This window comes from Manis pentadactyla, chromosome 5 (genome assembly GCF_030020395.1).
Source record: "Manis pentadactyla isolate mManPen7 chromosome 5, mManPen7.hap1, whole genome shotgun sequence".
Classification (NCBI taxonomy): domain Eukaryota; kingdom Metazoa; phylum Chordata; class Mammalia; order Pholidota; family Manidae; genus Manis; species Manis pentadactyla.
The window spans coordinates 173153385-173170659 of NC_080023.1; the positions used below are offsets into that span (position 1 = coordinate 173153385).

The following is a 17275-nucleotide window of genomic DNA, read 5'->3' on the forward strand; positions in this document are numbered from 1 at the left end:
AGCACCCCCAAAGGAGTCCCCTGTGCTGCCTTGTATCTCAGGGCATGGAAACCAGAGGTGAGTCTGCTCCCCAGGGGACCTGTGATAAGGCATAGAGACATTTTTGCTTTCCAAAGCTTAGGGACGGTGCTACTGGTGCCTGGAGGCCAGAGATGCTGCTCAGTATCGTGTATGCACAGGACTTCCCCAGCAGAGAACCAACCAGTCCAAGGTGTTTGGCTTAGTGCTGAGATGGAGCAACCCTGCCTTCTAGTCATGTCCTTCCCCAACTCCCAGCCTTTGGCGACCACTGAACTGTTATCCCTATAGTTTACATTTTCCAGGCATTTCATGTAAACGGACTCCCACTGTCCTTTGCAGAGGCTTTTTTTAATCTGCATGTCTTTGAGATACATCCACAGGGTTGCATGTTTCAGCACTTTGTTGCTTTCTATTGCTGAGCAGAATTCTATAGTATGTATGTACAGTGCTGGTCTGTTCACCCAGTGAGGGACGTTCAGGTTGCTTCCAGTCTGGGTGATCACGGGTAGCATGAGAAACATTCACATACAGCTTTTTGTGAGAACGGGTGTTTTCGTCTCTGTGATGTAGAGCAGAAGTGAAATCCTCCATGCCCCAGTCTCTGCCCACTCTAGTGTCCACCTGTTCCCGAGTCACCACTCCTCCTCTCTGAAGAGGCCAGGGAAGCTGTCTGAGCGGGCTCTGCTCTCAGGCACAGCCGGTGGCAGACCCCACCACCATGCCACAGGCCCTCCTCCACCCAAGGATGCTGCAAATCAGGTCTTCCTAGCCCCACCTGCAGCTGCTTCTAGGATGGGTGCTGCAGGCTTCCTCCCTAAACAGGCAGGCGTGAGAGGACAGCATCCTTTACCCAGCCCACCTGCTTCCTTCCTCCACGCTTGGGAACATGCAGGCAGCTTTCTCGCCAACTGTGATGACTTTAGGACACACTCAGGTGGCAGGGCCAGGAGGGAAAGCCTTGCCTGCTGTCCATACTCTAGCCCAGGAGCTGGCCAAACTACAGCCTGCAGGCCAAATCCAGCCCACTGTCTGTTCTTGCAAATAAAGTTTTATCAACACACAGCCTTGCACATCCATATACACCTTTACCATCTGCTTTCACACTGTAACACCTGAGATGAGGAGCTATGGCAGAGAATATGTAACCCACAAAGCCTAAAATATTTACTATCTGGTTCTTCTCCGAAGAAGCTTGCTGACTTCTGCTCTAATCAACCCTAGATTCACTTCCTTCCAGTCTTGTAGGAAAAAACCCAAAGACGTCCCCAGGAGATAAGATGCCTCTGTTGTCTGTCATCTGCCAATGGAAGTATTCCTGACAGTCGGTCCTATCCATTGCTGACCCACAATGAAGACGAGAAGCCACCCGAACGGAGCTCTTGCTCTGAGCCAGGCACTGTGCCGACCCCATCCGGTATCCTGCTCCTCACGTGGGATTCCTGATCCCACATATACAGACGGCGAAAGCTCGCCTGAAGTGACAACCACTGAACGGTCGCCGAGTCCAGGTGGACAGAAAGGCAGAGAGGAACGGAAAGGCGTGGACGAGCATGACCTATGGGGCCTCCGAGGATAGGAGGCGTTCACGGAGGCCTCCCCGGGGGACAGCCAGCCGGGCAGCACGCGGATGCGGGGCTCTGGGACGTGGACCGGGGACACGGATGAACCCGTCCACCAGACCAGCGCTGGCAGGCCCTGGGTGGCATGTGCAGAATCAGCCCACCCAGCCCAGAAGATGCCCAGCAGAGGGCGTGGAGCACGAATGGGGCCTCCTGGGAAAGGAGAGGATGCGGCCCACCCACAGAGAGGGCAGCATCTTGGTTTCCTTGCGGTTTCTTTGTTTTCCAGGCCCAGAGCCACTGGTTGCTCCTTGGAGGCCCACAGCACAAGGGTGTTCCTTGTGGATTGTGCAAAACACATTAATTCCAGCCATTTCTCTCAATGGACCAAGGCCCAAGTGACAAGTGAGAACACAGGGAACACTTGTGACATCTGCTGGCCCCAATTACTCAATGCCCACCCAGGCCTAGAAGGATCAATCCCAACCTTTGGGTCATCAAGGCCTCCTTCCTTCTCTTGCTCCAGCTTCTGCACAAACAGGATGTGAAGCAATCGCAAGGGTGAAGGCACCTGGGAGCCGGCTGCGCCATGGGCGGGATCACTCGGCACCTGCGGCCTTGCGGGGCTCAGCCGCCCCAGCTGCCGTGGGCGACGGCTTACTCCCTGGTCCCACCCCAGCCGCTGCAGCCAAGCCTCACCCTGGGACAGCACCCGCCCTCAGTCCTCTAAATGTCCTGCAACCCATCCAATCCCATCTGGGGTGATCAAGAGGGACACGTGCTCTTGAGCCCAAGGAAAGAAGCCTGAGGCTCTCTTTGCACACAAGTGTCCACAACACCCACGTGCCCGGCTTCAGGAAGCAGGGATGGGGCAGGCGGAGGAGAGGGGCCCTCCTGGGCTTAGAGTCAGGGGACGCTGAGCAGCAGCTGGAGGCCCTCGTCAAGGAGTGTGAGGCGGGCCGTGAGGCCACAAGACTGTCTTCTAGGATCAGACTGCTGCCCTCCTAAGCCTCCAAGCATCGCCTCTTTGTATAAGGAAGGGGAGAGGGGCCTGCAAACTCAGACAAGATGCCAGAGTCCTTGTCTTGGGAATGACAGGAGGCACTGGGGACTGTACCCATCTGCAGAACTTCCAGCAGGAAGCCCTCCCGTGCCATCCTCAGAACCTGCCTTCATAGCCTCATCTGTGACCTTCAGCGTATGGTCCCTCCACTGTCTGCCCTCCCATGAGAATGTGCACAATGTGACAGCAAAATCCTGCTCCTGTTCGGGCAGTAGCCTCAACAGTCCCTGGCACATCACAAGTGCACACACACGTTTGTGGGGTGAAGAGGCTCTCGGCTGTAGGAAACTGCTTCTAACAGCGAGCTGCTGGGCAGGAAGGGCTTAGCATCCCTCCTTGGCCTGGGATACAGGGCCCAGGGCCAACCTGCCTATCAGGCATGGTGCCCAGGCCCTGATACTTTTAGGGGCCTATGAAAATGTTTGAATGTCTCTTAAAATCAGAAGATGAAATATTAATTTTTTTAGTACTGGAGATAATGTTTTAATTTTTAATCCAACCAGGATTATATTCATCTTTTATGTCATAAAACATAATTTTTAGTATTTTTTTAATGGAGGGAGGAGCCCTGCATGCAAGTCAAGTGCAGCCCTGGCCACTTCTGTGGTGTGGGCTCCTTCAATTAGTCCTGCAGGAAGCTCACTGGCTACTGGGTTTTTTTCTAAACTCTTTCCTTCCCAGGAGAGGCAATGTGGTGAGAACAGCCGGGGGGAACCAGCATGCTATTGGGTCCTGAGCCGCCTGGATGGGCCAGCCGTGTACCCAGCAGGGGCTCATTAATCACACACACCCCACCAAGTCTGGTCCCAGTGACCACATTCTTGGGAAGGTTTTCCAGCAAACAGCAAGGTTTGGGGTTGGGGGTGTGGACTGAGATTGCTGAGCGAAGCCCAGGTCTTCCCCAGAGCCACGCAACTTCACCCAAGTTGCTCCACCTTCTCAGCCTCAGTTTCCTCATCTGTTACAATGTTGGCAATAACTGTGCTACCTGGACAGGGTCACTGTGAGGACAACGCAGGCCGATGGCAATAATGAGAGTATCTAACACTCATGAGCACAGACAGGGAGGTCGGCCCAAGGCTCAGCACTGTACAGGAATTCCCACTTTTCTCCTCCCAACCATTATCATGCCCGTGGAACAGGTGAAGGGACAAAGCCCCCAGAGGTCACATCAGCTGCCCAAGATGAATGAGCTGCCCCAAAGAGCACCGGGGCGTTGGCTCTGGGCTCTGTGCAGGGACCACTAGCCTGTCCCCCACGTGACCCTGCACAGGAGCCCCGAGACGGTGCCTGCTGCAAGGGTTCAGCTCCCAGGGCACTGTCAGGACAGCCTCCTGTCAGCCAGCTGGCCCTCCGTGCTGGTGGGGCCAGAACAGGTCACCATCCCCAGCTCAGGGTGCCACTTCTCTGCCACGGTCCCTGGGCCAGGGGCAGCCTGTGGGTGGGCTGCCTTTCCTCTCTTCTGTACAAAGGGAAAGACATGTCGACACCAGCCCTCCTTCCTGCAACGGCCTGTCCTGGGGGAGCCAGACGACACTCCCCAGCTGGGTCCTGATGAGCCGCAGGTGCCCAGAGAGTTTATGGGCTTCTCCCCCGCACAGGCACGCGGAGGCCCAGCTGCGCCGCCCCAGGGTGACTCACTGGAGGGCTGCAGCTGCAGAGACGGAGCACGCTCCCCTCCTGGGTGGTCTCAGGCGGCATCTGGAGACCCAGGGAATGGCAGGCTCACCTCTCTCCAGGCCTAAGCTTTCTGAAAGGTCTGTGGTATCCGTGTCACACTGAGATGGAAGCAAGCTTGCCCGCGCTACGTCATCAGCATGCCTCTTGTATGGGAAGCTGGAGAAACTGAGACCCTGAAAGGTGATGGGGCTCCATGTGCCCACAGCCACCTCCTGCTGCAAGGTGCATCTACACTCGGGACGAGGATGAGGTGCTGTGCCCCCGAACTTTGGGGCCGTCTCCTCCCCTCCCAGACGGGGCACTGTGGACTGGGCATGGGTTTCCCTGCCAGACTCGGATTCTCCAGGTGCTGCCCAAGGCCATAAAACTCAAGAGATTATGTTAACACTAGTAGAGCCCCGGGGGCAGTGACCAGGCTGGCTCTATAGACAACACGGGGCTGGCACACCTGCAAATGGCCCCAGAGTCAAGGACCTGTGTAGGCATCTAAAATGAAAAGATTAAGACCCACACCTGGAATAGAGCTGGTCAGCCTGGGCACCATGTTATTAACAGGGTACCCCAACACACGGGGCATGACTGGGCCACGTCCCAAGTCATCCCGTAGCTTGCTGAGAAAATGCAGCTTTCTGGGCCCATCCTCAGGGACTTGCCATCAGGGTGTCTGGAACAGAGCCCAGGAATCTGTATGCTCACCATGCCTCCCAGGGGTGCTGACACTGGCTGCAGAGCCCAGTGGGAGGGGAAACAACTTCATAGCCAGGAACTTGTGGCCTCGGAGATGCTGGGCTCACCAGCTTCTTATCTCATCTCCCAAAAGACCCCAAACCATATATGCCCAGTTGGCCATTGTACCCTTTGCCCCTTCTCGGCAGTCCAAGCAGGTAGTCCTTCCCCAACCCGGGCAGCCAAACTAAACTGTCTGCCTCAGCGTGCACAGCGCCTGGACAAGCCAAGTCCCACGGCACAGACATCCAAGCCTAGTGCCCATCTGGGGGGGGGGGGCAGGAAATGGGGCACCATGTCAGGGGTAAAGTGGGTAATCCTGGCTCTGACTCTAGGCAGCTTCTTGTGACCACTAGGATGCACTCCCTGTGGATGGAGCAGGGTCCCCAGGTGGCTGCCAGAATGGGGAGCGCTGGCGCTCCCCAGGGCCCTCCATTTCCTCACCAGTACCATGGGCATGTGAGTGACGGCACCCGCCTCACTAGGTAATGCTGAGGATTACAGGAGACAATGGCATAAAGCACTTATTTTGTGCTTAGGAGCCACCACATGTTGAGCAATTCACCTCTTCACTTGCATGAGCTCATCTAATCCTTCACAGCCACCCTGGGAAGTGGAAACTATTATTAACCCCATTTTCCAGATGATGGACATTAAGTGACTCACCCTCGGTCAGGTGGCTAGAAACAGCAGACCTGGGATTTGAACCCAGGTGTCCGGCCAGCCGCTGAGCCCAAGCTCTAACAAACCATCAGGCTGTGCCCCCTCAATAAACGCCAAGCCTTATCCACAGGGGTCAGAAGCTGGACAAAAGGGGCACAGAGACCCTGACTTTGGAAGAGAAAGACAGCCTGACACTGAGGAAACTGGGTTGAGTGTCACTTAAGAGAAAAACAAATCTGGGCCACTCTGAGCCAGCAGGGCAGGTAGGACAGAGGAGCACAGGACCCACTGGGGTCGGTGTGGATGGTCTAGGCAATATCCACACGTCCAGGGGGAATGGCTGCTCTGAAGAGAGGAACGAAGTCTACCTGAGCGTCATCTTCACCTCAGCCCCGGTATGTCCCACAGGGGCTTGTAAGACCGAAGAAGAGCTGAGTAACTCTAGTGCCCAGTAAGTGTGGAATTCCTCTTGTGCTCTGTTCTCCATCCAGAGATTCACAGTGGACATTGGCAAACTAAAGGCTCTGGGAAGTCCTTGCAGAGAAACCTCCGTAGTTTACCCACCTAGCATTGCTCACTTAACTGATCATAAATACTTCCCTTTGCCCTGGGACACCCATGGACTGTCACAGAACACAGTGTAAGAAACCGTGGTATAGAGCAGAGGTGGCAAACTTTTTCTGTAAATAATATTTCCAAAAATAATAAATATTTTCAGCTTTGTGGGCCACAGGGTCTCTGTTACGACTACTGCTCTATTATTGCTACAGCACAAAAGCAGATATGATGGCACATCAGCTAATGAGTAAGGCTGTGTACTCATAAACTTTTATTTATGAACACCAAAATGTAAACTTTATCTAATTTTACATGTCATGAAATACTCTGGATTTTTCTCAGTCATTTAAACATGTGAAAACTATTCTTAGCTCAGGGGTCTCACAAAAACAGGCGTCAAGTGGAATTTGGCCCACCAGGCATAGTTTACTAATCCAACAGAGGGCAATGGGAAACTCTAGCACCTTCTAGGACCTCCCCCTTTAAGTGTCAGGGGCGTGGAAAGGAGAAGGAAGTGGGGCTGATGTTGGGGGAACGCCATCAGTAGAAAGACAGGTGTGGTCCTATACTTGGTGGCCGCCCCCCACACACTGTATGTGGCCTTAGGTGAGTAATTCTGGTTTTCTGAGCTCAGGCAGAGAGGGTCCTGAAACTCTAGGCTACCCTGATAGGAAGGAAAGAAGCTTTTTTTCCCTCCAAAGCCCAGGAGGGATAAAGGGGAAGGTCATAAAATTCCTCTACACTGTCTCAATCCACTTGGCACCACCCAGTATTAAAACCACAGTAAAAAGAAAATCTAAAAACTGGGACATTTGCAGCTCAAATCCCAAAGGACCATGTCCCTAAAATGCAGAGAAGACACACACCCTATTAGAACAGTGGGCAGAGGCTACCAGCAAACGGGGCCCAGGGAAGCATCTGCAATAGCTTATAGAAAGGGCTCAGCTTCACAGTAAGACGGAGCAGAACTGTACCATCCTGTCTGTCACCTGTCAGATTAGCAAAGATGGGCAAGGGTGAGAGCTTGTACTGACAAGGGGAACTGGTGCTCATGGTACCGTTTGTGGAGGTGCAGATGGAATGCAAAGAGGGCACAGCGACAGTAGCTCACAAAACCGCAAACAGACCGTGTCACTTTCAGGAATTTATCCCAGAGCCATACTCACTCAAGCGGACGCCGACACATGCCCTGAGGACTTCCCCAGCCCTGTTTGTAAAAGTCAAAGACTGGAAAACACTTAGACGACCATCCCAGGGGACTGCATAAGCCAATTTTGGTGGTGATAATACTAATATTAATATTAAATACAACAGCTCTTATTTAGGGCATGTGTACTATGAGCCAGGTCCTGTTCTCGGCCGTCACTCCTCGAAGCAGAGCCCAGGGACCAGCCGCCTCTGTACCACCCAGACGCTGGTTGGAAAGGCAGATCTGCCCCAGACCTGCTGCATCAGCCTGCACTTTACCAAGATGCCCGGGGATTCCCTATGCACATTCATGCGCTGCTTTTAAACTCTTGTTGTATTAACTCAATCTCAGACCAACCCAATGGCCCAGCCCTCTTATTACCTGCAAGCTAGAGATGAGGAGCCCAGGGTCTGAAAGGATAGGGAAGTTGTCCAAAGCCACACAGCAAGCGAGCACAGAGCATCCCTCACTCCACAGGTACATAAAAACACAATGGCCTTTAAACAGATGAGAAAGCTCTTTCATGACTCAAAGGACCAACTTCCAAGATAAAGTTGTCACATAAAAAAGCAAGGTGAAAAACACAGTATATACTAGGCCACTATTTGTGGGAGAGAGAAGAAGAAAAGTAGAATCAACATGTTTTCAGCACCCATAGGGCACCTCTGAAAAGACATCCAAAAACATGGAAAGAGCAGTTAGTTGCCTCTGGGAGGTGGAACTCAGCAGCTGGGGGACGCTGGGGAAACTATTCAGTGTTGCACACATCGCTAACTTGAATTTTGAGCCACGGCAAGTATTTCCTATCCTAAAATAATATTTTTCCCCTTAAAATTGGTATCAGGAAGAAGCTACATTCCCCCAACCCTTCCACACTTAGTGAGAAACACACTCTGGGGGAGAAGGAATTGGCACAGCCAGGCCCCCATAGTTCCCCACTCACTTTCCTGTCCACGCTTTGCAAAGACCAGTTATGGGAGCGAAAGGTGCAGGGGGCAGGCAGCTGAGCGGTGGACACTCTGAGAGTTTGGGACTCAGAACCACATCCAGGGTCTCTTGGAAGGGACTAGGGCAGTGGTCCTTAACCACGGGCAATTTTGCCCAACAGGGGACATTTGGCAACATCTGGAGACATATTTGGGTGTCACAACTGAAAGATGCTCCTGGCATCTAGCAGGGAGAGGCCAGGGACACCACACAGCCCCAAGAGCCTATACAAGTCTGGGGGTACGAGCTGCATCAGAATGAGCTGGAGTGGTGGCTGGGGACTTACCATCCAACGTCTCTACGGAGAGCTGCAGGCCCAGGTTGTGCCGCGGGTTGACGACCCAGTGGTTGCTGGTGGCCGTGATGTCAAACACCAGCCAGCCCTCCTCCGAGGCCCAGAGGGTGCGGCTGTCGAGCAGGAACAGGTCTGACTCCCTGTAAGAGAGGAGAGTCCAGGCTCTAGGTCAGCGGGTCATGGCTCAGCCACCCCATCAGCCAGCCGGCCTCAGCCCCCAATGGAGAGGAGGACCATGTGGGCAGGGGAAGCCCAGCAGTCCTGTAAAAGTGGGTGCACCCGACCAAGACCCAGGCATGAAGACCCTAGAGGTGACGGGGAAAGGCAGTGCAGAAGAGAGGTACAAAGGCACACGCAGGGCCCCTGGAGCTGCTACAAGGCAAGCTCGCCCTTCAAACTTGTTAGGGGGGAAAGCCAGTGGGGCAGAGCGCAGGAAGGCAGAAATTACTCCAGGTTGCTGGAAGCCTCAGGGAAAAGTCGCAGGTCCACATTGCTGGATTATTCACCATTTACCAGGTACTGTCCCTAGCGTTCAGCACACATCCCCTCATTCATTCTCACAGCCCCAAGTTGTAGGGCTATTATCTTGTTAATGAGGACATGGTGAAATCAGGACTCGCCCATTGTTTAGCCAGGAAGTTGCCAGGCTGGGTTTGAGCCCAGGCACTGAGTGCCAGTGCAGACAGTCTTCAATTCCAGGCTATGCACCTGGGGGGCCCACTGAGTGGGAGCTGTACCCCCAGGGGGGTGTCATTAAGACAGGGAACTTGTTTTCTCTTCTTCACATTTTGCAATAGCAAAATGGGTAAAACCTCAATTGACTGTGTGGTGGATAGAAGATGGATGAATCGATGGACAGATGGGTGGGGGCACAAGGGGATGGAATTTTTAATTCCTGGTTAAGAGAATTCTAGTATATAAGGTCCATAACATCTCTTGTGTACTTTTAACTATAAGCATTCAAAGTTTCAATATTTTAAGTCCTTTGATAGTCAATTAAAATATTTGAGCCCCTACATTGTGCCAGGCACTCAGATGCAATGATGAACCACACCCAACCAGCTCCTGCCCCTGGGGCCCTGACAATCTACCATACCTGAAGTGATCTAATTCCCTTAATTGCCCTGGGCATTAAGGTGAATTTTCTCTGCTCACACATAAAGACAACAGACACAATGACTATTTACTGAGAGCTTACCATTTGCCAGGTTCTGGGTTGAAATGCCTGACCAGCACCATGCCACAAAGTCCTTACAACAAGCCTATGAAGTGGCTAACACTACCTGTGCCATTGCACAGATCTCAAAACTGAGGTTCAGGAAGGCACCGCTGGACTGGAATCCAACCAAGCTACCTGAAAGCCCAAGCTTGCAACCACAGATGAGGACAATTCTTCTGGACACTACCTTTGATGGGGTGTCACTGTCATCATTTCAGAGCCTTTGGCAAATCAAACTCATAATGTAAGTCACTAAGCCATCAGCTGAAGCCAAGGAGCAGGTGTTCCTCCATTAGCTGAGGCACATGTCTCCTGCTGGCCCCTGTCCCCAGTTGTCCCTTTTAAGACTATTGCCAATCATCCCCATTCATATCTCCTGTGTAGCCTGGAAACATCCAAATTTGTGAGGTTACAGACATTTACCAGGTACATTAACATATACGAGTCTACGAGTCTCACAAGAAGGCATGCAGGATATACAACGGAAATGTTAGCCAATGTCTCAAGTTCACTTTAACTGAGATTCCATGGGAAATATACCAGGAGTTTAATGGGTCACCCAGAGAAACCTATATAGGGATGAAGAACCAGGTTCAGAAACAGGCAGGAGCCCAGGCAGGTGCGAAGGTAGAGGGCCGTCTCATCAAGCTCAGTTATTGTAGCATGAACTTGGAGTGTATTTCCCCCTTGCAGCCACCATCTGGAAGTCAGAGAATCCAGCTGGCCTAGTCAAGTCTGTGCCCAGCCCTTGGCCACGGGAGGGCAGGGCACTCCACAGAGATGGACATCACCAGACCACAAGATGGAAACAGGGCTTATCCCCACCCCAGGTCCCTCAAAATTCCACTTTTAAAGTAATACTCAACAATCTGTTAGAATCCAATTCAGAAAATGATGAATTATATCATGTGATGTGTGTGTGTGTCTATGGAACGTGACTTCCGACATTATGACCAACAAAATGTAGCCACAATACAAGACAGTACATTGTCTCGCAGACAGCCGAACGGAAGTCCCTTATGATCTGCCAGGAATGCACTCCCCTCTCTACTACAGACCATAGAAGCCAGGGAGGCTTTTTAGAGCCACAAAGGACAGTGAAGACCCAAAAGTTGACTTTCATGTCCAAACTGAATAAAAATAGCAAGACAGTCTTTCCATGACCCGTCTGCCTCTGCTTTCTGAGTGTCCACATAGAAGTAGTTTCAGAGCTGGCTTAAGGAACGTCCACACAGATTTTAGACTTACAAACAAGAGATTTCCTGCTGTCTTCATTTCCAATTTGCCTTGATGACTCTCCTGGCTATGGAGAGCTACCAAGATTGTCCATGAACCAGTCAGCTGTCCTCAGTAATTAGCAGATGAGAGAAGAAACACCACTCAGAACGAAAACAACCTCCCTGCTCAAGACAGGCTCCAGGGCCCCTGGGGGAAACACACACACACATCACAGCACAGAAGTCACTAACCTGGGTGGTGACTTTGCTGGAAATTTTTTATTTGCAGGAAAATGTGACCAGATATCTGGAGGCCCTTATGGACCTAAAACAATGAACAGCCACACAGGGAACAGAATGAGGCCTTTGAACAGTGAACGCCTTGCCAAGTGATACTCCACATTCTCTTATTACAGGCCAGGACACTGAGCTCCAGATGTTCCAGGCTAAGCGCTGACTCATCTGTGAATCAATGTGGACGCACCGAGTCCCCTCCCCAAAGAGATGGTTTGCCATTTGTTCCAGGCATGCTTGGAGGGGCCAAACGTTTGTTTGAAGGCATCGGGACAGGAAGCCTTGGTGAGATGGGAAGACGGAGACGCCAGCCAGGGCTTTGCTTCCAGACTGAAGGCCCAGGCCTGAGGTCAGCCCACATGAAGGGACAATGAGAAATCACCCAGCAGCTGAGGCCACACGGACAGGTGGGAGAGGGGGGATTTTTAGCTGCCACCTTGAGCATCTCACTAGAACACAGTGGTTCTTACAACCAGGAGGAACTGAACGACGTCCGCCATGACATGTTTATGGCCCTGGAACCCTCACCTCCCTGACCCCAGCCCCGGTGGGAGCAGAGGTGAGAAAGATGCAGGAACCTGAGTGCCGGCCTTCTCCTTTTCTACCGCGGACGTCCAGGTGTTTTCCTGCATCACTTCTCTTACTCTCCCCAACAGGAAGATTATTGTTGCATCTCACAGGCAAGGAACGCGAGGATCAGAGAAGTGAGGCCACCTGTCCGCACCGACGGAACGAGCGTACAGGGGACTTGAGCACTGAGGCCCTGTCACTTCCTTCACCGCCGTCTCGCCGGGGGGATGAGAGACACAGGAAGTCGTTGAATCCTGCCCAATCCCACTGTCACAGCAAAGCATGCGGCAGAGAAAATACCAGAGGGGGACGGAGGACGGGAGGTGAAGCCAGCTAGTTCTAAAGCCTGTTTCCTCCTCTGGGAAATGCGTTAATGCCGTCTTCTTCAGCAGTGGGGAGAGCCAAGGGAAGACCAGCCTGGCAACACACTCAAGGCTGGTCGGGCATCTCTACAGCTTCTAGGACTCAGGCAGGCGTTTGTGTATATCCCCCGCTAGGCTGAGGCAAGTTCTAGGACAGGGACTTGATTTGTCTCAGCCCTAGACAACAGTATGTGGTTTCTGAAGACCCGCAGGTCGACAGCCCACATACCCACTCAAAGACTGTTCACTTCGACTCCAAAATTCATCAGACAAGCGTATCAGGATGTTCGCAGTTGTCGACCTGCATATACGGCCACCAAGCACTCCCCCTATGTCTGTACCCACAGGCAGCTCTCCCAGCTATAAGAGCAGTCCGTTCCCCACCTGGGAAGTCTGTGCCGACCGTGTGACTTGCTGGGACCTGGCGGAAGTGAGGCCCTACTCTGTCCAGGGCTGGGATGGAAGAGGCAGTTCTGGGTTTGCTCTGTGGGAAGCGAGCCACCAAGTCGGGAACTCTGGCTACTGTGCTGATGAGGAAGAGCACTAGAAAGGGGAGAGGGCGGCGGCTATGGGGGACAAGGGTCTGTAATGGAGACAGTGAGGAATCAATCCTCAGATGAGGTGCCATATGGGCACTCCAGCCCCAGCCCAAATCCCTGAGCAAGAAAACGATCGGTGTTTTAGACACTGTGTTGTGGGTGGTTTGGCCCCTGCAGAGATCACGTTGTTTATTAACAACAACTGAAAACTGCCTACTTAGAAGGACTGGTAAAAACATGGCACATACCAGTGCTACATAGCTGCTTCCAAGGACCATGGAAAGGTATACTTCTTGACAAGAGAGAAATACAGTATTAAGCAAAAGGTGTTATAAAACAGAATGTGTAGTATGCACATTTTTGGGAAAATACAAAATGCTAAAAGTAGTGAAAAAAAATAGAAGATTTGAGTCACTCTGTGTGCATTAAAAAATTGCTACAGGAATAAAAAGCCTTCCCCACTCCCATCCAGATGGTTTTATACTGTTATTTTTACCTCATTTACCAAATGATCAGATAACTGATCAAGAAAATGGAAGAGGGCAGGTTGGAAACACATATTGTAAAGTTAGTATGCCACTAATTACAAAACTGGGTAAGGCCAACCTGAATAGACATTTCTCTTCAAGATCTACAAATGGTCAGTGAACACATGAACAGAGAGTCAACATAATTAGCTATTTTGTAAACCAGAACCACAAGAAGATAGCACTTTACACTCACCAGGACAGTTGAAACCAAAAACACAGATAATAACAAGTGCTGGCAAGGATGTGGAGAAACTGGAGCTCTCATACACTGCTGTGGGAATGTGCAATGGGGCAGCTACTTTGGAAAAAAGTCTGGCCAAAAGGTGAAACATAGAGTTACCACATTTTTATACATGTATGTGGGAGCAGCATTATTCATACTCACTGAAAAAGTGGAAATAACTCAAATACCCAACTGACAAATGGATAAACAATGGTAAATCCACACAATGGAATACTATTTGGCAATAAAAAGGATCAAAGTGCTGACATGCTACAACATGGATGAACTCTGCAATCATCATGCTAAGCGAAAGAAGTCACACACAAAGACCACATGTTGTACGATTCCTCCTTTAGGAAATGTCCAGAAGCAGCAAATTTACAGAGACAGACAGATTACTAATTGCCAGTAGCTGGGGAGGGTGGTTGTTAATGGATATAAGGTTTCCTTTTGGAGGCATGAAAACGCTCCACACTTAATAGTGGCGATGGTTGCACAGCTTTGAATATACTAAAACCCACTGAATTATATACTCTATAAGGGGGAATTATATGGTATGTGAATTGTATTTCAATAAAGCTGTACTTCTAAAAATGGCTGAAGTTAGCATAAGCTCAAAATACCAAGCTTGGTGCCACTATGCGAATAACGTATCGAAGGCTTACACATGGAGGCGTGGAAAGCCCCAGTGCCTACACTCCAGTTTCAGCAACGATTCATTTTGGAGTATGGTGCTCCCCTCCACACATGGACTCACATCAAAACTGTTTCAATTTAGCAAGCATGCCTCTTTCTGAAAGAAGCAGAACTATACAGAGGCATCATATGGCCGTGTTCTACTTGATCTGAGAACCAAACCTGGACAAGGTAGTTGGCCTGGCTCTCAGCCCCCCTTTTTGGGGGGTCTTATGCAGTTTTGCCCTCACCTCCAAGTTCACAGGGGCACCCCAGCTGGAACTCAAACATTCCTTCCATCTTCTCAGGCTGCTTCTGATTAAAGAAAAAGCAGTAAGGGCCAGAAGGCCACCTGCTCCCCTCCTGAAACCCGGGTTCCCCCCGAAGCCCTACTCTTTGCAAGGCGTGAACTGCCGGTGACCCCAACTTTGTGGCGCAGGGGATTGTTAATATTTAACCACCAGCCTGGGAAGAGGGCATTGCTGGGGCTTGCGGACTCCTCCCCGCAGGACAGCCGTGAGAACCGGCCGCAGTCTAACCCACGGGAGAGGCAGGGGGAGCCACACACCACCGCCACAGCCGCTGCCAGAGCTCTCGGACCACCATCCCCTGCAACGTTCCGCCACCTACAAGTGCCAAGTGGGTATTTAAAAATCTCCAACGTGGGAAGGTGGAAAGTCCTTTTTTGGCCCTGTGGCTCTCCAGAGGCTATTTCAAGACTATGATCTCAAGGGCCTTCACCCATAACGCACTTAAGATCCACACATGGGTCCTGGGATGCCACCCCCTGGACGGGGGCCTTTGAGAAAGTGTGAATGCTCTGCACAAACACGGCTCCCAGGCAGGCAGACAGACAGACAGAACACTGGCCTAGGGGGCTGAGATCAGAGGGAGCAGGAGCCCCAGGAACACGGATTCTGTTGGTCACTCAGAGGCCACTGCTTCGTCCCCCAGGACAGTCCTGGCTGGTCTCGGGAGCCCCTCCCACTATCTTCCCTCCTGCCTGCAGACCTGTGCGGCGATGCATCCCCTGATCCCTGCCGGTGGGCTCCAGTGGTGGAGGGTCTTAATTGCTGAACAGCACCTCGGAAATCTGCTAGAGCTGCTTGTGCACAGGCCACTGATGGCTGTGAGAACACCCAGTTCTGGCCCCATCCAGCTGTGCGGAAAACACTCTTGCTGTCACTGGCTGAGACTGGTCCGGCTGCCCCCGGAGTCCCTCAGACACAGCCCAGCACCTTCAGGGAGAAGATGAAAGCCGGGGTTTGGAAGGGCCACATTCCGAGGGAGCCAGCATCTCTCTAGGAGGCCTGACTGGTGGCTGGGGGCCTCAGCACCCCAAAAGCGCATGCTGGGCACCTCTAAGTGCCAAGCTCAAGTGATGTCCCTCACCTGATCCTTCGTCTTCCAAGGAGGTACATACCGTCATGATCCCCACTTTGCAAGTGAGGCCACTGAGGTGCAGAGAGTTAAGAAAGTGTCATCAACTGGTAAGCAGCAGGCCTCAGACAGGAAGAGACACAAGGTGCATGAAGCCATCCTTCACAATGGCACCCCCAGCAAGGAATCCCTTCCCCAGGGTTAGAGGAGGAAGGCAGAATCCAAGAGACAAGGGGCTGGTCCAGTGCCAAGAGGTTCCCCCCATCAAGGAAGGGAAATGAGCTTCATATTACGGTGTGGGCAGAATAATTCCCCCTGCCCCCACTGCAAAGATGTCCATGTCCTGTCCCCAGGAGCTGTGAATGTGTGCCCTCACATGACAAAAGGGACTTTGCAGATGAAGTTAAGGACTTCTGAGATGGGGAGCTTACCCTGGTGGGCATAATTACAAGGGTCTTTGTAAGTGCCAGATGGAGACATGGGAATCAGAGAAGGAGACGTGAGGACAGGAACACAGACCAGAGCGGGGCCATCATCGGCTGGGGACCACAGGCCACAGGATGCAGGCACCTCTAGGAGCCGGAAAAGGCAGGGGAGTGTGTTCTCCCTTACAGCCTCCAGAAGGATCCAGCCTTGGGGACACCTTGAAAATAGTCCTGTAAGGTCCATTTAGGGCTTTAGACTTCCAGAAGTACAGGCAAGGAAATCTATGTGGTCTCAAGACACTGACAGTGTGCTCATTCGTTACAGCAGCCGTAGGAACCAACAGCGTCACTCCTGAATCCACCCTGAACACCTCCTACACCAGGTGCTCCGCTAGGAGGCCCAGACGCAATGGCAGCCAGAGCTGGAGCGCTGGGTCCGGAGGCCGTGGGCACACTGCACGGTGAGGGCGCCTGGGTAGGTGGTGTGAAGGAGAGGAAGGGCCCTCTGGGTGAGCAGAGGCAGCAAAAGGACTGTGCTGGTGTCTGAGGGTGCTCAGGGGGACACGCCATGAGAAATGCCTCCCAGGGGACAGCAGAGGGTGGAGCAGGGCTAATGCAGCCAGGAAGGCAGGAAGGGCTGTCTGCCAGAGGGAACAGAACGCACAAAGCATGAGAAGAGAAGGGAGGAGAGGGTACTGGTGCACAGGAAGCACGGAGGAGTGGGGGGAGGGGGGGTGACCAGAACCAGCAGGGCCTCTGCCACAGGAAGGTTCTAGTCCTAAGAGATCTGGGAAGCTGGGAAGAGTTTTAAGCAGGGTGGACATAACTGGCTTCATGCCTTGAGGTTACCAGCACCCTCTCTCCCTCACCTCTGCTCTGACCCTCACCCCTACCCTGCAGCTCTTTGGAAAAATGGAAGGTTCTCCCCACCCAGGATGTACCCACCAGAAGAGAAAATAATGAGGAGGTCTGAGTGGAACCCAGAATCCTGGTTGTGATCAAGTCCCCAGGGCAGTCCTCAGGTCACACTTTGATGGTCAAGGATGCAGGCCTTACAATACAGGGCTTTCGGCCCTAAGAAAGTTATAGCAAAATGCCAG

The 17275-nt window shown here is 52.2% G+C and overlaps 1 protein-coding gene across 1 annotated transcript in view; it reads right to left on the reverse strand.

The window, feature by feature from the left end:
* The window catches only part of BMP7 (bone morphogenetic protein 7), an 84127-nt gene that overhangs the window by 18240 nt on the left and 48612 nt on the right, over window positions 1-17275 (reverse strand). Inside the window, exon 3 of the mRNA XM_036901903.2 lies at window positions 8733-8881. Within this exon, the coding sequence (XP_036757798.1) occupies window positions 8733-8881 (149 nt within the window). The remainder of the gene's footprint in view (window positions 1-8732; window positions 8882-17275) is intronic.